This window comes from Thamnophis sirtalis, unplaced genomic scaffold (genome assembly GCF_051295495.1).
Source record: "Thamnophis sirtalis isolate CommonGarterSnake01/CBP01778 unplaced genomic scaffold, rThaSir2_p1.2 scaffold_14, whole genome shotgun sequence".
In the NCBI taxonomy this organism is placed as follows: domain Eukaryota; kingdom Metazoa; phylum Chordata; class Lepidosauria; order Squamata; family Natricidae; genus Thamnophis; species Thamnophis sirtalis.
The window spans coordinates 18,472,386-18,495,456 of record NW_028261394.1 but is presented as its reverse complement, the minus strand read 5'-3'; the positions used below and the strand labels follow the sequence as shown (position 1 = coordinate 18,495,456).

General features: G+C 40.6%; 1 protein-coding gene across 1 annotated transcript in view; it reads right to left on the bottom strand.

The window, feature by feature from the left end:
• Positions 1 to 686: 686 nt before the first annotated feature.
• SOX8 (SRY-box transcription factor 8) overlaps positions 687 to 23,071 on the bottom strand; it is a 37,516-nt gene continuing 15,131 nt past the window's right edge. Inside the window, exons 2-3 of the mRNA XM_014074088.2 lie at positions 8,132 to 8,370; positions 687 to 2,517 (exon numbers count right to left, since the gene is read on the bottom strand). Of these exons, the coding sequence (XP_013929563.2) occupies positions 1,778 to 2,517; positions 8,132 to 8,370 (979 nt within the window). The 3' untranslated portion in view covers positions 687 to 1,777. The remainder of the gene's footprint in view (positions 2,518 to 8,131; positions 8,371 to 23,071) is intronic.

Genomic DNA, 23,071 nt, shown 5'->3' with positions numbered 1-23,071 from the left:
AGGAACAGATAGCCACAGAATTATTAGCGTACACCTAAGGATTAACCAAAACATAGTGGAGAATGTTAATTTTCACAGCTTTGATGAATAAGATCTGGTTCTTAAGTAGGGCAATATTAAAGTGAAATGCAATGTGTAAATTCTGCTAAAACTGATATTTCTTTAAAAAGAATAAACTGCACCAAAATTTAGAATTTTCAAAAATAATGTTGTAGTTTGAAATTAGCTTACAATGGGAGGTGAACCTATTCACTTTCCTTTTTCCATCTCTGATTTCATACAAATTTGCTCATGATGGAGTTTATTCCCCCCTAAATTCACATTTTGCCAGGACAGAACAGAAATTCCAGTGAAGGAATCACAGTGCAAAATTTCAGGTTGCACCTGTTTCCTCCGGCATGTGTCTCTGGAGATTTTCAGTCATCCAGTCACAGTTATCTCAATAGTACTTTTTCAAAAGGCAACAGGAGGAGGAGGAGGAGGAGGAGGAGGAGGAGGAGGAGGAGGAGGAGGAGGAGGAGGAGGAGGAGGAGGAGGAGGAGGAGGAGGAGGAGGAGGAGGAGGAGGAGGAGGAGGAGGAGGAGAAGAAAAAAAAATCATGAAAAAAATCTTAAATCATGTTTAGAGGCAGATTGTCTCAATACGAGGAGGAAGAGGAGGAGGAGGAGGAGGAGGAGGAGGAGGAGGAGGAGGAGGAGGAGAAGAAGAAGAAGAAGAAGAAGAAGAAGAAGAAGAAGAAGAAGAAGAAGAAGAAGAAGAAGAAGAAGAAGAAGAAGAAAAAATCACTTTTCTTAAATCATGTTTAAGGCAAATTGTCTCACAGCACCTGAAAGTAAATGTTAGCCAGAAGCAATTTGGCACAATTGTTGAAACGCAGTGTGAACTCTGCTTTTTCTCCACCTCTTAGGTTCCTGTATTATCATTGGTTCTTTTGAAAGCATTTCTAATTTTCCTTTCTGACAGACCTTTAAATGCTGTTTTTCCTCTTTTTAATGAATAGTGTAATTGGGGAGATGGGAAAACTCCTCCACTACTTTTATGCACTATAAAGTCTTTATTTTAAATCTACCTCTTGAACAGAATTACTTCATTAATTAAAAGGATGAAAATTACAAGGAACATAAATACATATTTAACAGATTTACTCTCAAACAATGACAAAAATATATATATCAATGCACTTTTTAAGCTTCCAAACAAAAAAATGTTAATTACAGCAAAATCTTGCTCAGAACTTTCAACTAAAATTAAGAAAGGCTGACATTAGTTGGTTGGGTGGTTGGTCCCAAAAGATTCTTGAATGGTCCCTCAGTATTGTTAATTGAACACTTAGGATTTAAAAACAAAATCCTACATGGGTTTTTGTGCAAGCCTGATCTGTCCCTAGTTTGCCACAAAACCTTAAGCATCATCTTCACCTCCATTTTTTCTGAGCCATGGATTTAAAGCCAAACTCATTGCAAAGTTCTCACAGAGGAGTTAGACTGGATCGTCCTTCGTCTCTTCAAGAGCATTCATTGGTCCGGATGGTATTTAATATGATTTACGAGTCAGAATAAACAAAATAGAACTCTGCCTTGGAAAATCGAAGAGGTTCTGGAGAGAATGCCCAGGCACACCGACAAAACGGGAGGCACTTCGGATTATGCAATGATGCTCCATTAGGGTTCTTTGTTACTCATCATCACCACTTCTTCGCTCCGTCTTTGTTTCTGTGTAGTGCATACTTGTTGAAGGCTGGTAGGGAAGACCTCGAGAAGCAGCTCCTTCCGTCCGCTCAAGGCCTTGTCAGGGTTGTGTAGACTGGCTGGTCCCAGTTCGCGGTGGGGCTGTGAGAAGGAGGGATGGACAGGCTGTTAAGGATCGGGGTGGCATACGGCCGGCGGGAAGAATGGAAATATGGGTACTGGTAAATGCTGGAAGGATAGCCCGAGTAGGGGTTGTAGTAGTTGGAACTCTGAAGATCGGTGTAGTCACACTGGGAGCTGGAGAATGATCCCGTGGCTGAGCTCGGGGACACGGTGGTGGCACACGCCTGCGCCGTGTAGGATCCGTAGTCCGAATGGGTCGGAGAGTTGTGAGACTGGTCGCTGTAATGACTCGGACTGAGCTGTTCAGTCTTGATGTGAGGCCTCTGCTGGCTTCTTTCGCTGGAAGAAGGAGAGGCCGATGTAGGACTCTTGTGAGTCCATACCTGGGAGGACCCCCCGGTGCTGCCGTTGGCCAGGTGAGCGTAAGAAGTCCCATAAGACCCTGCGGTGGAGTTCTGCCCGTGGCTGGCTGGCATGGCAGAGTGGCCGTTGAGTGGCAAGTACTGGTCAAACTCGTGGATGTCGAAAGCCTCCATGTTGTTAATGACCTCACTGCTTAACTCGGAGATATCCACGTTGCTGAAATCGATGTTCTGCCGGCCGCTTTCCATGAGGCGCCGGCCCTCGTGCTTCAGCTCTTGCTTGCTCCCAGGGTGAAGGTCTGTCTTAGGGGTGGTAGGTGGGGTAGGAGGTCCATGAGGCTGCCCTACAAGAAAAGTGTATTGAAAACAGTCATCATCTTCAAAGGGAAGACGGTTTAGCTTAAACACCAGCCCTGAAAGATGTATGGTCATTTGTATTTAATCAAAATAAAGGACACAGGCAGTAGACCTGCAGGAAAGCAAAGGATCATCTACTTTGGAAATCAACTTTGGAAATCCTGCTATCAAAATAGGAAAAGAGCCCAGTCTGTTGTTCTTAGATGGACCCACCTACCAGGAAAATGACCACATAAAGCTGGGATGGTGAGGAGCAGGAGGGCTAGAAGCAGAGGTGGAATTCTACAGGTTTGGACTGGATCGGCCAAATCGGTAGCAGAAATTGCGGGTGGTTCTGCCCACCCACGCCCAGCTCTACGGCATCCCATTTAGGCCATTTTTTCAACAAAAGTGCATGTGCAGAAGGATCTGTGTATGCGCGGAGGTGGAGCGTGTGAGCGAAATGAACACGTGCAAGCTCTCGCTCACATTTGTGAACCAGTAGGGAAGGTAAGTGTATACCACCCCTGGCCAGAAGGGACCTTGGAGGTTTTCTAATCCAGCCCTCTGCTCAAGCAGGGGACCTTGTACCATTTCAGACAAGTGGCCATCCTATCTCTTCTTCAAAGCCTCCAGTGATGGAGCACCCACAACTTCTGCTCCACTGGTTAATTGTTCTCACTATTAGAACAATTAAGAAAGTTCTCCTTAGTTGTAGGTTACTGTTCTCCTTGATTAGTTTCCATCCATGATTCCTTGTCTGGCCTTCAGGTGCTTTGGAAAATAGTTTGACCCTCTCTTCTTTGTGGTAGCCCCTCAAATATTGGAACACTACTATATTTGAGGGGCTAAGAAAAGCTAAAGAGCAACTGACAAGTTTGCTTTCTGGTCAATGTGGGCTTATGATGGGCCATACTCCTGTGGCAATCCTTTGGCAGTGCACCTGCAGTGTGAATTTGGAATTCCAGATGTGCTAAGCACAAGGAACACTGGAGAGACCAAGTAAGGGTTGCCTGTATAGTGTACTCATTAGAGAATGAGAGGAATATCCAAAGCTTTAACTTCTATTACTGCCACCTTTGGGCCACGTACCTTAGTGGCCTAGCAATTTTAAGATGCGTGGACTTCAATCCCCAGAATATTCCAGCTGGCACTGAAGACCATGCATCTTAAAATGGCTAAGGTTGGGAGACACTGAGCTATCTCAAAACTGTCTCATCTGACTAGGGAAGGATTCTCTTACATTCAAGCAAGGCTCTCTCCAAACCAACCAGGCAGTAAGGATAACATCTGGCACCTCTGGCTTGCAAAGCAAATGCTTTCCTAATAGCGTTCCCAATTCTGCATGTCAATTTGCATAGGCTGAAAGTTTTGGAAAAGCCATTTCGGGTGTAAGCAGCTGCACTGGAGAGAAAGGAACGGAAGCTACCAGGAAAACCATTTAGCACAACACAGGCCCAGCTGGAAGGACCATACCACACATCTGTCAAGGCCTGATTTGACTTGTTTTGCAGAGAGAAACTAAGTGTGCCCTTTCATTGATGATCAATGAAATTAATCTGAATTTGTGAACAGCAAATTTGAGTGTGCCTATTGTTTTATGGTAGTTTTGTGGGTTTTGTTTGTTTTTAAATTGGTTGTTTTTGTTTTTATGTTGAAAACTGCCCAGAGTAAGCCAATTTAACATAAATAGGATGCAAACACATGGCAACATCCATCAAATCTTCACACTGGTTCAAAGGTGCCAGATCAGAAACCCCCAATCCATTCTGAATGAAAGGTAGGAGATGGTCTAGGAAGGTTGGGAAATGAATGCAAGGAAGGAGAGGCTGGAATCAAAAGACAAAAGTGAGTTGATGGCAGCAGTTCTTCTCATAAACAGCAACTCGGGTGGGGAGAAGCATTTCCAATCATGTAAATGAACTCCTTATAAAGGAGGCTGGGAAATTACTCTTCCAGGTGCCAAGATTATGCATTGTCCCCTAATTCTAGCATTTATTGGAATCTGGCTACTTAGATACAGATACAGATTAACAGAGTTGAGAGGGATCTTGTAGGTCATCTAGTCCATCCCCCCACCCAAGCAGGAGAGTCTACACCATTTCTGAAAGATGGCAGTTCAATCTCTTCTTGAAAGCCTCCAGTGATGAAGCTCCCACAACTTCTGAAGGCAACTTCTGTTCCATTCATTGATTGTTTTCAGTGTCAGAAAATTTCTCCTTATTTCCAGGTTGAACCTCAAGCTAGTTCTTGCTTCCTTGGTCTGGAATAGCTGGTTGAATTTGGACAACAGCCTTTGAACTGAACTTTTTCATGGCAGCCTCACATCCCTTATATCAGTGGTCCCCAGACCTTTCTGGATTTTTGAACCAGCAGTGAGGGGAGGGGCAGGAGGGGATGGTTCCACGCAAGCAGTGGGCATGTACACGTGATTGTGTAGCTTCATTTTGCAAGTGGTGGGTGCCCATTTGTGCAAGTGGAGCTGCAAGCAGGACTGTGCTTGCCCACCGCTTGTGTGGCCCAGTTCCGAATGGCCCACAACTCAGGGGATGAGGACCCCTGCATAAAATGAAGTAGAATAGAATATGGAATGGAATATGGAATGGAATGGAATGGAATGGAATGGAATGGAGTGGAGTGGAGTGGAGTGGAGTGGAGTGGAGTGGAGTGGAGTGGAGTGGAGTGGAGTGGAGTGGAGTGGAGTAGAGTAGAGTAGAGTAGAGTAGAGTAGAGTAGAGTAGAGTAGAGTAGAGTAGAGTAGAGTAGAGTAGAGTAGAGTAGAGTAGAGTAGAGTAGAGTAACAGAGTTGGAAGTGACCTTGGAGGTCTTCTAGTCCAACCCCCTGCTTAGGCAGGAAACCCTACCCCACTTCAGACAAATGGTTGTCCAATCTCTTCTTAAAAACCTCCAGTATTGGAGCACCCATAACTTCTGGAGGCAAGTTGTTCCACTGATTAATTATTCTAACTGTCAGGAAATTTCTCCTTATTTCTAGGTTGCTTATCACCTTGATCAGCTTCCATCCATTGCTTCTTGTCCTGCCCTCAAGTGCTTTGGAGAATAGCTTGACTCCAGTGGTGGGTTGCAGGCAGTACGCCCCAGTACAGACGAACTGGAGTCTGCCCGGAGCACCGGATACCATTCCGGTACTGTGCTCCGGAGGGCCCACCCGCCCACCCGAGCTCCTTACCTGTCTTTTCAGGCTTCCATGCTTCAGCACACACGCATGGCACCTATAATGCCTGCATGATGCTCCGCTGAGCAGCTGGAGCATTGCAGAGGCTCGCGGAGGCGGTAAGATGCATGCTTGCGCTGCGCACATCCATAGGGATGTCGCCGTACACGTTCCAACCATACCGGTTGGAAGGGGATCCGCAACCCACCACTGCTTGACTCCCTCTTCTTTGTGGCAGCCCCTGAGATATTGGAAGACTGCTATCATGTCTCCCCTAGTCCTTCTTTTCATTAACTAGATCTACCCAGTTCCTGCAACCATTCTTCATATGTTTCAGCCTCCAGTCCCCTCATCATTGGTTGGTTGCCCACCTTTCTAAGCTGATGGAATCCAGTTTCAGTGAGAACTTTGATTTTTCAGTATCTCAAAATTCCTTTTAAAAATATCTCTCCCATGCAACAGATAAACATGAAAAAAAACCAGGAAGTTTCTTATTGGGAGAAAATAAACAAACCACCTAAATTACAATCTATTCTGATTTACAGATAGTCCTCGACTTACAACAGTTCATTTAGTGGCTGTTTGAAGTTACAACAGTCCTGAAAAAAATTGAATTGACCGTTTTTCACAGTTACAACTGTTGCATCATCACCAAGCACCATTGTTGCTCATGTGATTAAAATTCAGATGTTTGGCAGCTGACTCATATTTATGACAGTTGTAGTGTCCCAGGGTCACGTGATTCCCCTTTGCGACCTTCCAGCAAGCCAGGTCAATGGGGAAGCCGATTCACTTAACAACCCTGTTACTAACTGCTGCAGTGATTTGCTTAGCAACTGTGGCACTTCAGTCTCAGCAATAGAAGTTTGGGGCTCAACCGTGGTCACAAGAACAGAAGGGACGGGAAGGGAAGGGAAGAGAAGAGAAGATGGAAGGGAAGGGAAGGGAAGATGGAAGGGAAGGGAAGGGAAGGGAAGAGAAGAGAAGAGAAGAGAAGATGGAAGAGAAGAGAAGAGAAGATGGAAGGGGAGAGGAGAGGAGAAGAGAAGATGGAATGGAAGGGAAGGGAAGCAGATAGACTTTTAGCCTTCAGCTGTGGAAGTCAGCATAGTTTCCCCCAAGGCCTTGGTTTCATTTCCAGGAGCAGAAGCCAGAAATGGAAAATATCCCAGCTTTCTTGCAAAAAACTCCAAAACTCTGTGAGTAGAATAGAACCAGAGAAGAAACTGCCAATTTTGTAGATGGGGGAAAAGGGGGGATATTCTCCGAGGGTAACCTGTGTTGGCAAAGGAATCTGGGACAGCCCCAAAGAAAAGGTGGGAGTCCATGGGACGCATCCTGCCACAGTTCTGCTCTGTACTGAGCAAGGAGAAAGGCTGCCGAGATCTCGTGGAGAAGGGCATCTACTCTCTCAAGCGTGATTGATGAATGAATTAATGTTCTTATGGGATCTGGAATTGAGGCATTCTTTTCCCAAGAATATCATCCCAAATTAGGAAATGCATCAAACAGGAGAACTTGAAATATGGGACAGAGGTGCAGAATCTCCACCTACATTCATGCTATTTCTCCCGAGATGACCAGGGTAAAGCCAATGAAGGATTCTGGATTAAGAATTCTGCCTTGAACAAACTGTCAGCTCTACCATCTCCAGCTTCTTTGCTTTGCTGGTATCCTGCCAGAAATTGTAAGGGGGGGGGAAGGAATTTTGGGTAATAAAATGTGGAACTGGGAATGAGAAAATAAATGGGGGGAGGGGAGGAGAAACAGATTGACAAGAACCAGAGGTGCCAAACCAGAATAAACCAACATCCAAGGACACCTGGGAACCAAATGTGAAACTGGATTGAGAGGCCCCAAGCTTCAATCTGTCTCCAAAACATCTTCAAGGCATTCTATTGGACACTGACGCACTGGCCAAGTGCGGAGGGCCAGGGAAAGGGGGAAACGTATAACCTTTGTGCAGGAATAGGTAAAGGTAAAGGTTCACCTTGCACAAATGACTAGCAAGTCATTCCCAACTCTAGGGGGTGGTGCTCATCTCTGTTTCAAAGCTGAAGAGCCAGCGCTGTCCAAAGACATCTCCGTGGGCATGTGGCTGACATGACTAAACATTGAAGGCGCACGGAGCGCTGTTAAATTCCCACCAAAGTGGCTCCTATTTTTCTTCTTGCATTTTTTAATGTGCTTTCAAACTGCTAGGTTGGCAGAAGCTGGGACATGTAATGGGAGCTCATTCTGTTACGCAGCGCTAGGGATTCAAACCACTGAACTGCCGACCTTTCTGATCAACAAGCTCAGCATCTTAGCCACTGAGGAATACTTAGCTCTAGTTTACTTTCACTGTAACCACTTAACTTTAGTAAAAGAACCTAATGGGAGTCGAGGGTCTTTCTTCCTTAAATGTTCACGTTGGGGCAGGCCTGACACAAACACTCTTCCCTCACCTGTGTGGTCACTGGGGTGATGCACTTCACTCATCGAGCCCAGGCCTGAGTCTGATTTGTAGATCTGGGATCCTCCGTGGTGGTTCAGCTCAGCTCCTGAATCTGAATCGCTCTGGCCAGCTTTGACACTTTTCCTCCGGCGTGGCTGGTATTTGTAGTCTGGGTGATCCTTTTTATGTTGAACTCTCAGTCGTTCAGCCTCCTCCACAAAGGGGCGCTTCTCATTTTCACTCAGCAAGCTTAAAAGAGAGAGGTTGGAAAACTAAATGAGTCATTCACGTGTGCCTTTAAACCAGTTTAAGTATAACACTCTTATGAAGTCCCAAATTAGACTAAGCACCCAAGAACATAATGAGTGCCCTGTTGGATCAGGTTAAAGATATCAAGCTATAACAGCATTGCCAAAAAGGCATTAAGAGTTGTTAACCTAATTTTGCAAAGCTTCTTCTCCAGTAACACTGCACTGCTAACTAGAGCATGCAAAACCTTTGCCAGACCAATTCTCAAATACAGCTCTTCTGTCTGGAATCTTCACTGTATATCAGACATTAACACAATTGAGCGGGTCCAGAAGTATTTCACGAGTCCTCCACTCCTCTGCTCACAATAGAACCCTTATGCCACCAGGCTCAAAATTTTGAGCTTGGACAATCTTGAACTACACCCCCTACATTCTGACCGAAGTATAGAAATTATCTGTTACAATGTCTTATGTGTCAACAACTACTTCAACTGTAATAATATATGGGTAAACAATAGATTCAAACTCAAGGTAAATTGCTCCAAACTCGATTGCAGAAAATACGACTTCAGCAACAGTAGTCAACACCTGGAATGTTCTACCTGACTCCGTTGTTACATCCTCAAACCCACCCATAGCTTCAACCTGAAACTGTTCATCGAGGACCTCACCCCATTCCTAAGAGGTCCGTAAAGGGGGCATGCATAAGCGCACTAGTGTGCCTACCGTCCCTGTCCTACTGTCCCCATTTGTACTCATTTCCTTTGTTCATGTCCATGTTACCTTGTACATGTTTGACAAACCAAATAAAAATAAATAAAAAAGAAAGCCTGGAAGATCGCTTCACTTGCTAGTGCCTCTATTAGTGATGGGGGGGGGGGGGGGAAAGCTTCTAAAGCACAGCTGATCATCGGAGGGAGCAGCAATGAGAAAAGCAGCAACACTTGGAAGATAGCTTTGCTCAACCTCATTAGGGCTGGAAAAAAGCTTCAAAAAAGCTACATTCGGAGTATAAGATGCACCTAAATTTCCAGCCTCTTTTAGGGGGGTGCATCTTATACTCCGAAAATACAGTAACTTTACAATTAAATCAGAATTAGCTCATCTGGCCCTCCTTACTGTTTGGCCTACCGGTCAGATCTGTCACAGCATAAACCTCTAAATAGTAATGAAGTCAAGTGTAATAGCAATAGCACTTAGACTTATATAGCACTTCACTGTGCTTTCCAGCCCTCTCTAAGCGGTTTACAGAGTCAGCATTTTCCCCCCCACACACAACAATTTGGGTCCTCCTTTTACCCACCTCGGAAGGATGGAAGACTGAGTCAACCTTGAGCCTGATGAGATTGGAACTGCCAAATTGCAGGCAGCTGGCAGTCAGCAGAAGTAGCCTGCAGTACTGCACTCTAACCACTGCACCACCGTGGCAGTAATGCATAGCCACAACTGAGAATCACATGCCAAAATTCCTATGCTCAACTTTTCCCTTCCTTAGCTGCCTCCCATCACTGACCACAAACACAAACCAATCAGATGAAGCAAGGTATTGGCATTTGCATCCATAGATACGTGGGTTCAATATTTCCTTCACTTCAAAGTATTGCTCACCCTTAATGAGATCAGGAGGAGGAGGGGCATCTGCCAGTGGCCGTAACAGAGAGGTTTTTGCTGGTTTAAGCTGACTACAGTGGAAGACAGAATGTATCCTCTTAAGGATTTTTGGTCATTTAAGTTCTACTGTTACTGGGTTGATAATTCTTACAATGGGGAAAGGATCCACAAATTTTGCTCCCAGCTTTCTCAAGGATTGTTCTAGACTGTAGATACAAAAAAACTTCACCCCCTATTTCAAATTATTTTCTGAGGGGACCTCTTCTTGTCAGTGTACTTCTTATATGTTTCTCTGGCTCCATCCAATGTCTTATGAACTATTAGCCATGTAGTTTGCAGCTCTTTCACCGTAAGATGGCAGCTGACATTACCTCATAAGGCTGACATATTAGCACCTCTCTTGTCAATATCAGAGTAGAGTAGAGTAGAGAAGAATAATGTCATGTAAGAATTAGAGAAGAGAGAGTGGAGAGGAGTGGAGTGGAGAGGAGTGGAGTGGAATAGAATAGAATAGAATAGAATAGAATAATGTAATGTAAGAATTAAAGAAGAGTAGAATAGAGTGGAATGGAATAGAATAGGATAGGATAGGATAGGATAGGATAGAATCTTTTATTGGCCATGTGTGATTGGACACACAAGGAATTTGTCTTTGGCGCATAAGCTCTCAGTTGCATATAAAGCTATGTAATAAATCATGATTATAGTCATCATAATAATATATTCTTGAATTGTAGGCAAGTCTTCCTTCTTCCAGTATTGCGCCACCAACAGTCTTGCTGCAGTTATTAAATGCAAAATCAAGTTAATCTCTACCGCTGTACAGTTGGTAATTATACCTAACAAAAATAACTGAGGAGTAAACTTTATCCTTTTTTAAAGAACATTTTGCATAATCCACCATATTTTTATCCAAAATGCCTTAACCTTTTGGCAAGTCCACCATATGTGGAAATATGTAGCATCAAGAGAACCACATCTCCAGCATTTGGGTTGTAAGTTCGGATACATAGAAGCCAACTTTTTAGGATCTAAATGCCATCTATAGAACATCTTGTAAAAATTTTCTCTCAGATTTTGGGCTTGTGTAAATTTTACATTTCTTACCCAGATTCTTTCCCATGTATCCAACATTATTGGTTCTTTAATATTTTGAGCCCACTTTATCATACAATCTTTAACTAGTTCTGTTTCGGAATCCATCTGTACTAATACATTGTATATCCTCTTTATATGCATTAAACTTTGATCTCTTATTTGTTTAAATAAATTATCCTCGACTTGCATGAAACCAATTTTTTTATCTGTTTTCCACCTGGCCTGTAGCTGTCCATACTGGAACCATGTTTGAATTACCCTTTCCTCTTTTAATACATCTAAGGATTTTAATTGTAATACACCCCTTTCTAGGGTAAGAAGCTGTCTGTAAGTAATTATATCCTGTTTTTGTGCTATGTTCATATTCTCTATTGCATGTCTAGGAATTGCCCACATGGGTATCTTGTCATTTAATTTGTATTGATATTTTTTCCAAACCCACAGTAAAGCATTCCTTAAAATATGACTTTTAAAGTTTTTGTCCACTTTTTTGTTGTATAACAGGTAAGCATGCCAGCCATATACCAAATCATGTCCCTCGATATTAAGTATCCTATCATTAGTTAAGTCAATCCAATCACTAATTACAGATAATACTACTGCATCATAATATAATTTTAGGTTGGGTAATTTCAAACCTCCCCTCTCACGCACATCTTGCATTATTTTTAGCTTTACTCTTGGCTTCTTTCCTGCCCATACAAATTTATTAATACCCTTCAGCCATTCGAGCAGGTTTGCATCTTTTTTAAGTATAGGTAGCATTTGGAAAAGAAATAAAAATTTAGGTAAAATATTGGGAAGAAGGCGGGGCTTAGCAGTGAGAAGATGGAGTTTTAGGCTACTCCTGAAATTCCTCTATACCAAAGGACTTTTTGGACGGGTTCTTTGAACCCCAGCTGTCCCGAAGACGACAGTGGAGGTGGGGAGGGACCCAGGACCCCAGAGGTAATCGCAAATCTCTGGGGGAGGGTATTAACTCCCCGTGCCAATTCCTTTTGGATTAGCTGTGTGCTAACTGAAACTGCAGGTGCCCCTAAGAATGGAAGAAGTGATATCATCTGGTAAGCTGATTTTATTATCCAAGAGAGATTGTTCCTGTTAAAATTAAGCTAATTGGAAACCAAACAATAAGAAGATCAGCGGCGAATTAGCTTTTCTAATGGTTTTATGACTGGTGGTTACTTTACCTCTTAAATGCTTCAAGAAACTCCGCGATATCCTCCCCCCTCTGAATCTCCTTAAGTGGATCGTAAAACTTAATTCCTACTAACTAGCCCGTCACGATTCGACATTTTTATTACTTTACTATCCAGCTCTGTTTACAATCAGATAAGATTGACAGCCGGTAAGAGACTATATAAAAAAAAAAGAGTGCTTCGAAGCCTCTGGGGAAAAAAAGAGAATTTTTATTTTAACTACGACACATCATGGCGTCCCAAGATACCCCCAAGACTTCATTTCAGACTCTTTTCTCTGCGTGTAGAGAACTTTTTCATTCTTATCAAAGATTGGAACGAAAACTGGATCAATTTATTCTAAAATATGAAGCTAAAACTGAGAACGTTGAATGCTTAAATGTCCCTGAAACACAAACGGAAAATGTGAGAAATGGTGTCTGGTCTATCTCAGAGGAAGAGAAGAAGGGGGAAGCCATAAAGACGTCTCATTTAAAGAGACAGTGTGCAGAAGGAATGAAGAATCCACCCTTGAGAATTAAAGTTAAATTGGGAAGATTTATAAACCAAGAACAACTTTATTACTTCATCACTGACATTCAGAATCCAAAGGTGCCGAAATATTTTTGTTTGGACTTGCTTATGGAAACATTTGGTAAATTTATTCAACGAATGGCTACTGGACGGAGGAAACCTTGTGGTTGGAGGGACACAGGCTGACAAAAAAATTTAAAACTAGCTAGATCGGATTACTTTAATATGTAATAGATAAAGCTGAATAATGACTGATATGGATAGCAATATATATAATCTGGAATTGGCTGATAGATTGTTGAATACAATTGAAAACTAGTTAAATCTAATTGCTTTTCTGTGTAACAAATATTGTTGAATAATAATTGATATTGATAGCAATGTATATAATGTGGAGTTGACATGATAATTAACAATTGGATATGAGAAAATACTTTTAGATTACACATAAAGAGTATTAACTATAATAATTAGCACTATTAAAAAAACTAAATAGAATCCATACAATCAAAAGTTAATTAATATTGGGAAAATGTTATGATATATGATATAATTGAATATTATGGATGTTTAGCTAAAATATCTAGATCGGATTACTTCAATTTGTAATAGATATAGCTGAACAATGATTGATATAGATAGCAATATATATAATTTGGAATTGGTTGATAGATTGATGAATATAACTGAAAATTAGCTAAATCTAATTGCTTTTTTGTGTAACAGATATAGTTGAATAATAATTGATATTAATAGTAATGTATATAATGTGGAGTCGATATGATAACTAACAATTGGATATGAGAAAACACCTTTAGGGTATACATAAAGAGTACTAACTATAATAATTAGCACTATTAAAAATTAAATAAAATCCATATAATTAAATGTTAATCAATATTGGGAAAATGTTAGGATATATGATATAACTGAATATTATGGATGTTTAGTTAAAATAGAACATGAGGATTTGATGATAATAGAGGATTTTACAAATAAGTAAATGAACTGCCAGCATGTGTCATGGACTAATTCCTTAGCATAACTAAGGATGAAGGATGTTTAAATAATTATAATAATTAAAACCGGAGGTATAATGATCTTGATATGGCAAATATTTGAGTTAAGATACTTGAATTAATAGGAGTCAATCGAAGAGAAGCACCAAAACATGTTGTAACCAGTTGATATACTTCTTATTTTTTCATAATAGATACCTGTGTTTCGTTTTGTTTTTCTGATTGTTGTCTTTGGTTTTTTTTCTGTATTATCTGTATTTGATTGATATATTAAGAAAGATGTTGTACCAGTTTTAAACTAAAACTTAAAAAACATTTAATAAAAAAAAAAAAAAATTTAGGTAAAATATTCATTTTTACTGCTGCTATTCTTCCCAGCAAAGATAACTGCAACTTGTCCCATTTTTTCATCTCTTGTCTGTATACTATGCCAAAGTGGTTCATAATTGTACTTATATAATTTCCCATTTGAGGTTGAAATATTAGTTCCCAAGTATTTGACCTTCTTAACTGTTTCACATCCTATCATTCCCCCTAGTTCTTCCTTTTGTTTAGTATTCATATTTATAGCTAGTATTTTTGTTTTCCCTATATTTATTTTAAAGCCAGACACTTGACCATATTGGTTAATCGTATTCATTAAGATCATACTAGATTCCTGCGGTTGATCTAATATTATAACCAAGTCATCCGCAAAAGCACGCACTCTATATTCTTGCTGCCTAATCTTAATTCCCTTTAGACCCTCCAAGCCCCGTATTTTGTTCAGCAGTATTTCCAAAGTTATAATAAACAGTAGTGGAGACAAGGGGCAACCCTGTCTTGTACCTTTTCCAATTTGAAAAGAGTCTGTTAAACTTCCATTGACTATAATTTGAGCTGTTTGCTGTTGATATATTGCTTTGATTGATTGTAAGAAATTTTCTCCTATTTGCATTTTTTGCAGTGTTTTCAACAGGAATTGCCAATTAACTCGATCAAAGGCTTTCTCAGCATCCAGAAATATGAACACGGCAGGAATTTGATTGTTCTTTCCCAAGTATTCTAGTGCATTAATAATTAATCTTACGTTACTTCTCATTTGTCTCCCTTGAATAAAACCTGTTTGATCACTGTGAATCAATTGTTGAATAACCAACATTAACCTATTTGCTAGTATTTTAGTAAAGATTTTATAATCTACATTAAGTAATGAGATAGGTCTATAGTTTTTTGGTTGAGTAATATCTTGGTCTTCTTTAGGTATCAGGGATATAAAAGCTGTCTTCCAAGTTGGGGGTACCTTACCTTCCGTTTGAATCTTATTAAATAATTCCTTAAGAGGTTCTACCATTTCTAATTGTAGATTTTTATAGTAAGCCGCTGTCAAGCCATCTGTGCCAGGTGCCTTCCCTGCTTTTAACTGCTTAATTACCTGCAGAATTTCCCCTGAAGGTATTGGTTGATTCAATTTTTGCCTCTGCTCTTCTTTAACTATGGGTATTTTTTCTTTGTCCAAGTATCTCTCTATATCTAGGCCGTTAATTTTATCACCCTTATACAGCTCTGTAAAAATTCCTGGAAGGCCTTTTGAATCTCATCCTGTTGGAACACTTCCTTCACTCTATAGAGCAATTTAGTTATGTTTCGAGAATTTTGTTTTTTCCTAATCTGATATGCTAACCATCTGCCAGATTTATTTGCATTACAAAAGGTATTATGTTTTGCGTATAACAGACTAGTGGCTACCTGGTCTGAGATCAACATGTTAAATTGTTCCTTTAATATGGTAATTGCTTCTTTAATCTTTGTATCTCCTGGTTTTAAAGTTAACTCTTGCTCTTTCTTCCTGATTTCATGTTCCAGTTCTGTTCGTTTTACCCCTTGTTTATGTCTATGTAATCTATTTATATTTATCAAAACTCCTCTCATATACGCTTTACTTACTCCCATACAATTTCCATAGGTGTGCCCTTATTCATATTAAAAACAAAGTATTCTGTTAGCAGTTTTTTACATTCATTAATGTACTTTTCATATCTGAATAAATTTTCATTCAATCTCCAAGAACTTCTTGCTTGTGTCACCCCTCCCAACTCCATCCAAACTGGATTGTGATCTGATAAAACTCTAGCTGAGATCTTTGTCTTCTTCACCCTGGAAAGCAAATCGTTAGTAATTAATATAAAATCGATCCTAGAAAAGGATTGATGTCTATCAGAGAAAAAGGTAAAGTCATGTTCTTCTGCATTTCTTTCTCGCCAAATATCTCTCAATTCAAAGTCATCCATCATATCGAAAAAGGACTTAGGTAGTTTTGCTCGCATTTGAGTATTTGGGCGAGAAACCTTCTTATCTTTCTTAGTGTCCACAGCACCGTTCCAGTCACCCAGTAGTATGCAAGACCTATAATCCCACTGTACTAATTTGGCATGAAGTTTTCTATAAAATCCATCTTGTTGTTGGTTGGGAGCATATATTCCCAATATCAATGTCCTTTTCCCTTCTAATAGCAGATCTATTGCAATATATCTTCCGTGGGGATCTGCTTCGATTAATTCAGCTTTCATGTCTTTTTTTAAGTATATAACTATACCATTTTTCTTCTCCATAGCAGAAGCTATAAAGTGTTGACCAAATCTTGTATTGATCAAATATTTTTGATCAATTGATCAGTTTCTTGCAAGCAAATTATATCATTCTTGAACTGTTTAAGATAGTGGAATATTTTCTTTCTCTTCTGTGAAGAGTTCAAATCCGTTGACGTTCCATGTTAAAAGCTTAGTTGTCATCTTTGGTTTTCTGAAGCTTTTTTTAGAGCCTCCTGGATATCCTGAAGTTTAACCTTTGGCCTGGCTCCTCCCACTGCTTCTAAACTGGTTACTGTAGCTTCTTGACCAATGGCAGGTGATTGTTGGGATTGTTGTATTTTTTATTGTTGATCCATTCATCTGGTAATCATACAGTTTGGTCTTTGTTCCATGGCTCCTTGTGCTTCTAAGAGAGAAAGATGATCCATCTTATTTGGTAATTGTGTAGTTTGTTGTCTGTCTTGTCCTTCTTGTTCTCTTCCTCTAGGTCCAGATGGTGCGGGATGTCCTGCCTTCAAAATATTATGGTAAAAATCTCGAGCTTTCCATACAGAATTAAGATGATATCTTTGCCCCTCGAATGTGAGTGCTAGGCCAAATGGTGCGTCCCATCTGAACTGTAGCTGGCGATTTCTAAGCTCTTCAACTAAAAAAGCATAGTCTTTCCTGGATCTTAGCATTTGAGGTGGTATCTCTTTCAGAACGGTCAGTTCCTGACCCCCAATTTGAAGCTTGGTTTTATAAGACTCTTGTAATATCATATTCCTCATGTCTCTTGTAGTAAAATATATCACAATGTCCCGTGGAAGCTGCTTCTGCTTCGCCAGCCAAGAATTAGCGCGGTAAATTTTATCAATTTGCCAATCAAAGTTACCCCCTGGTCTTCCCATCAGGCTATCAAACATTTCTGAAAGAATCTGTTTCAAGTTTTCCTGCTTGTTTTCACGCAAACCCCTTACTCTTAGTGCCAGTTCCATTTGTCTATACTGTATCATAATAATTTCTTTTTCAGCATTTTCAACTTTTTGTTGCACCACCTCTGTTTTCGATACCAAATTAGTATTGGCGTCATTAAGATCATCTAGTCTGTCTTCAATTCCGGAAACATGTTCTGTCAATAAACTTACAATCCCCAGCATATCATCTCTGATTATTTGAACCCGGGTCTCAAGTTTATCAGACAGATCTTTATGCGCCACGGATATTTCTTCTTTGAGCCCTTCTTTGAGTTCTTTGAATTTTGTTTCCACCGTAATTGCCTGAGTATTAAAAGCCTCAACCAGCTCCTTCAGGAAGAATTCTTTTGTTAGTGGCTCACCTATAGGAGGAGTAGGAGGCAGAGACTGCAGTTTTGTGCCAGGTGCGGGCGATGTGCCAGAGCCTTTAGGAGCCGGGGGGGGCATCTTTAGAGTAAGATTTGGCTTAGAGGCCATTCCAAGTTTCTTCTTCAACCAATTAATAAAACTCTGCTGGCCAATTATACAGCTGTGAAGTGAAGTGATAAATCACTCCTTTCCTTTGAAGTTTTAAAACTCCGTAGAAATTCAAAACATAAACAGTGTTGTGAAGCAGCTTGGCGAGCTCGGCGAGCTCGGCGCCATTTTAACTGTCTCTTTAATAGTTAAGATATCGGAAGAAGTTCTTGTAAAAATGAAGCTAAGATTTAAACAAACAATTAAGGGCTCACGTGTACCAGTCCTGCTCGCCTTGGACTCAATAAATCAAGTTTTGTTCTGAGGAAGAGAGAGTTTGCTTCGCGCTGCAAATCGCAGCTGGAATTCCCGGCACGGAGACAATTCTGCCCTCAGCTGGCCTTCCCCCTCTCCCAGACACAAACTGCGAGGGTCGGATGGCACTTTGCTCAGCAGAATGGCTCACCTTATCTTCTTTGCCTGAAGAATAAGGTAAACAAACTGTCAGACGTCTGATGGATTGATCATACGACAGATAACGCGACCAGGGATTCGGGAGCTGTAATGAGCAGCTTCCATCAGCAAGCCCCTCCCCGGAAGTCTCCAGAATTCTATTCTATTCTGAAAGCAAGAAAATATTGGAAGAAAATACATGGTTGGAAAAGATGACAAAGCAACATATAGATCTGAAACCAGAAATATTTTTGTTGGGTATAATGCTGGAGGAATATGATAAAGGGACTATATATTTAGTTTTGCAGGTACTGACAGCAGCAAGGATTGTATTTGCACAACATTGGAAAAATGAGAACACTCCATCAGATGAGGATGTAATTCGGAAAATATTAGACTGTGCAAAGACAGAAAGATTGATATTAAAAATAAAGGACAAAGAAGACACAGAATATTACTTAACATGGAACAGAGTTTACAAGGGGTTAGAAATAAGATGTAGAAATTAGCTGAAGAAGGATTATTGCTATGTATGAATCAAATATAAAGATGGTTCATAATTATAAATATGCTAATATAACTTACAGAATTATGAATAACCTAATATAAAGAAGAAATTGAGCCAAAACTATTCTATTATGTTATTACTATTGTTATTAGTATATATGTTAATATTTTGTTTTGTTTTCTATTTATTTTTCTTTTGTAAATGATATATACCCTGACAATACACTGTTTTCAAAATGTTTATGAATTAAAAAAGAAAGGACAGAATCCAAATATAAAAATTTGAACTAATGAGCCTTTTTCACATTTCCTATGCTTTAAATGTTTTTAATACAGTTTTTAATGTTTATGAAATGTTCAAGATAAATGTTTTCCTTTATAAAGGAATAACCCATAAAAATACCAAAAAAGAGAGTCCAACTCATCACAGCCAACTCACTGTGGCCAACTTGCTGCGACCCACATGCCATGGGACAATTCAACAATTCCATTTAATTATTTGAAATAATTTTTAAAACTATTTTAATTTTTGTCATTTGCATTTCATTTTGTCCTTCCTTTTGCATCCTTTAATGATTCTACTCCATCATTTCTTTGAGGTTAGTATGACTCCTGTCCAGCAGCGAGTTGTGCCATGGCAAGTTGGTCATTGCAGGTTGGCTGTGGTGAAGTGTCCTACTGTTGGAAGAAATATCCACCTGGTTCAATTCCAAGCTGGGAGAAAGATGTTGAAGCAAGTGCCAAGGAAGGTAAGAGATATAAGAAAAGCATATCAATCGAATAAACCTAAACCTAATACCACTTCCTGACCAAGATTTTGATTAAAAAGGGAGTGAGTTTCGGATGGCTTGGGCCAGAAGGGATCTTGGTAACCTGGCAAGAACAAAGACACAGATTGGACTCCCTAGAGAAGGCAGTTATTTTATGAACAATATATAGGACTGCAGGAGGAAAAGAGGATGAGAGAAGAGGGGGGAAGTCAAGGAGAAAGATCAAAAAGAGGCAATGAAAGAGCAGGAAGAAAAAGCATTAAGGGAAGGAGCAAGAGCAAAGGAGATGAAAGAACAAAGGGAGATAAGAACGACTAGATCAACTAAACCTACAAATAAGTAAGACATGGAAAAAGAGATAAAAATAATTTCTATCAATATAAATGGAATAAATTTGACAATAAAAAGAAGAATATTCAATAAATTAGAGAAATTAAAACTGGACATTATATGCTTACAGGAAGTACATATTAGAAAGCAGCATAAAATATTTTTGGAACATGCAAAATTAGGCAATTTATACAAGGTATTGGCCAACCAAAGCAAAAGAGGGTTAGCATTATATATTAAAAGGACAATACAATCAAATCAAATATTTGGAGATGAGGAGTGGAGAATACTGATGGTGGAGATAATAATGAACTATAAAAAGACAACTAATTAGAGAAAGTTAGTTTATTGATGAAGCAGAACTATCAACCACATACAATTCTGGGACAGCTGACAAAATAGAATTTATACCTAGTTTTAAATCTTCTGGATTCCTATGGGGTCATCTAGGATCATGGCTGGCTCTACAGGCAAAAGGGGAAATGCAAATCCTAGGTCTCTGACACGATCCATCACCCCACTTCAGCTCCGCTGTGCATGCGCGTGTGCCTCCCGCTGGCTAGCTGGTCTTCAGGTGTCTGCCACGCATGCGCGGGAAGTAGGGTGCATATGGGTGGTGTGTGTATGTGGGGGGGCACCCATGCATGCACATGGGGGCAGGGCACATGCAGGGTGTGCATGCGCATTGCAATTTGGGGGTTCAGGAATGTGCATACGCATTTACGCTTTGGGCACTCGGTCCGAAAAAAGGTTAGTCATCCCTGTCCTAGGTATTTGAGCTAATTTTCTCAACTTTTTGTTATCTGGAGTTTCTGTCTGATCCAGTCTTTCTGAATGGATTACCAAATCTGCATTTCTATAAGCTGGCCTCCTCAGTTTCTGCTTGGGGCAGGGCGACTGGGACTGGTTTCTGCTTCCCTTAAGAACATTTCTCCATTTCTCCCTTTGGGGAAATATTTTATTCTGCTTCTTTTTAATATTTCCCCAAATAGTTCATTCTGGGGGGGGGCTTCCCACACTACCTAGACCCTAAAAATACTGCAATAGAAAACCAAAGAACTTCTGTTTCTCTTTAAAAGAAAGAGAGAGAGATTACTGGTTACCTTTCAAATGTCAAAACCTAAGCCTGAGAGAAACCGGCTTGGCTCCAATACTGCAAAATTCTGTAGTTATTTACTTAGCAGCAGCAGAACTGACTGATCTCAGCACAGGTTGTTTTGGACTTGAGAACCACAAGAACACAACCTTCAGTTTACATTTTTCAGCAAGGCCCATTAAATGAACAAGGATGTGCTTCAGAGTGAGTCCTGGGACATGAACTCTATTTTCTCTTCCGGACATCAACACATGAAAGTAAATCGCTTCTCAATGGGTGGAAATGGAAATAGAATCATAGGGCTAGAAGGAGGTCTTTTGGTCCAACCCTCTGACCAAGGCAAGAGTCCTTATTCCATCCCAGACAAAAGCTTGCCCAGTCTTTTCTTCTTTAAAAAAAACCCATCAGCAATGGAGCACCCAATACTCCAGCAGCTGTTCAGTTGATTAATTGTTGTCCCTGTCAGGAAATTCCTTATTATTTCCAGATTGGATCTTCCTCTGGTGAGCTTCCATCCATTGCTTCTTGTCACGTCCTCAGATGCTATGGGAGTGTAAATGGACACTCCACTCCACCCCACCCTATGTGAAACCCTTCTAGGATTGGAAAATGCTATCATGTGTCCAGGGGTGTCAAACTCAATTTCATTGATGGACGCATTAGGCTTGTGTTTGACTTCAGGTGGGTGTGGCCAGGGTGGGCATAGCCAGGATGGGCGTGGTCAGCTCAACGTCACTCATGTCAGGGGCACCTGTGGTGGCCAAATGCTAAGGGAGGACTTCCCTCCCTCTCATTATAATCTCCTTCCTTTCTTTCTTCCCTTCCCATCCCTTCTTTTCTCTTATCGTCTTTTTCCTTCCCTCTTTATTCTCCTTTCTTCTTCCTTCCCCCCTTAGTTTTCCTTCCTTGCTCTCTTTCCCATCTTTCCTTCTTTTTCTTTGTCTTTCCCTTTCTCCTTTCCTGTCCCTTCCTGCATGCTCACATGCAAAAGGGGGATACATTTCTACTTTCATTTTGCTCTTAGTCTGCTTTGCTAGCCCTTTGCCAGCAAAAACAGAGCTCATGCGGCCCTCCCCAGCTTCATTTTTGCTGGCATTGTGGGTGGGTCCTTTGCTGTTTCCAGGGTGGCCCCGCGGACGAGAGTTAAGCAACCTATGGGCCGAATTCAGCCCAAGGGCCTTGAGTTTGACATCCCTGCCCTAGTCCTTCTCTTCTTTAGGCTAAACATACCTAGTTTCCTTAGCTGTTTATCATATGGTTTAGGCCCCCAGATTCCTTATCATATTTATTGCTCTTCTCTGCCCTGAACCGAACTAATTCTGAATCAAAGTGTATCATGCTGTTATCCTCCACAAATATGCCACAGAAATATCTCGCTTGCCCTATTTATATATTACCCAGTGCAACTATAATGCAGGGGTCCACCTGGGGCCTTTGCAGGGAGCCCACAGAGCCACCAGCATGGTGTCATCAGGGCAACCTGGTCCACCCAATTATGGGATGGAGCATACTGCTTCTGCTTTTGCCTTTCAGCCCCAATCCAGGAGCCATCGCAGGCAGTTGCTTTTGCGACAAACTATTTTTGTGTCATTTATATTTAAATAACTCCCTTTATTTCTTTGTCGGTAAATATAAAATTGAGCCACAACCATGTTTTCTTCACCTTTTGGCAGACCTTGGAAAATCTCCAAAGTCCTTCAAGAAAGCTACCCACTTTAAAGGTTTAAAAATAAACCCCCCAAAACCTTTCCCATTCCTTTTGACAATCGACTTCATGCGGGAGGGCGAGTTGGAGGGGTGACATGCTATCAGTTCAGGCCGGTTGGCCCAAACTGGTAGTAAAAAATGCTACCATTCGCATGAACCACACAGCCTTTTAGAGATAGATAGATAGATAGATAGATAGATAGATAGATAGATAGATAGATAGATAGATAGATAGATAGATAGATAGATAGATCCACACAGCCTTTTAGAGATAGATAGATAGATAGATAGATAGATAGATAGATAGATAGATAGATAGATAGATAGATAGATAGATAGATAGATAGATAGATGGGTAGGTAGGTAGGTAGGTAGGTAGGTAGGTAGGTAGGCAGGCAGGCAGGCAGGCAGGCA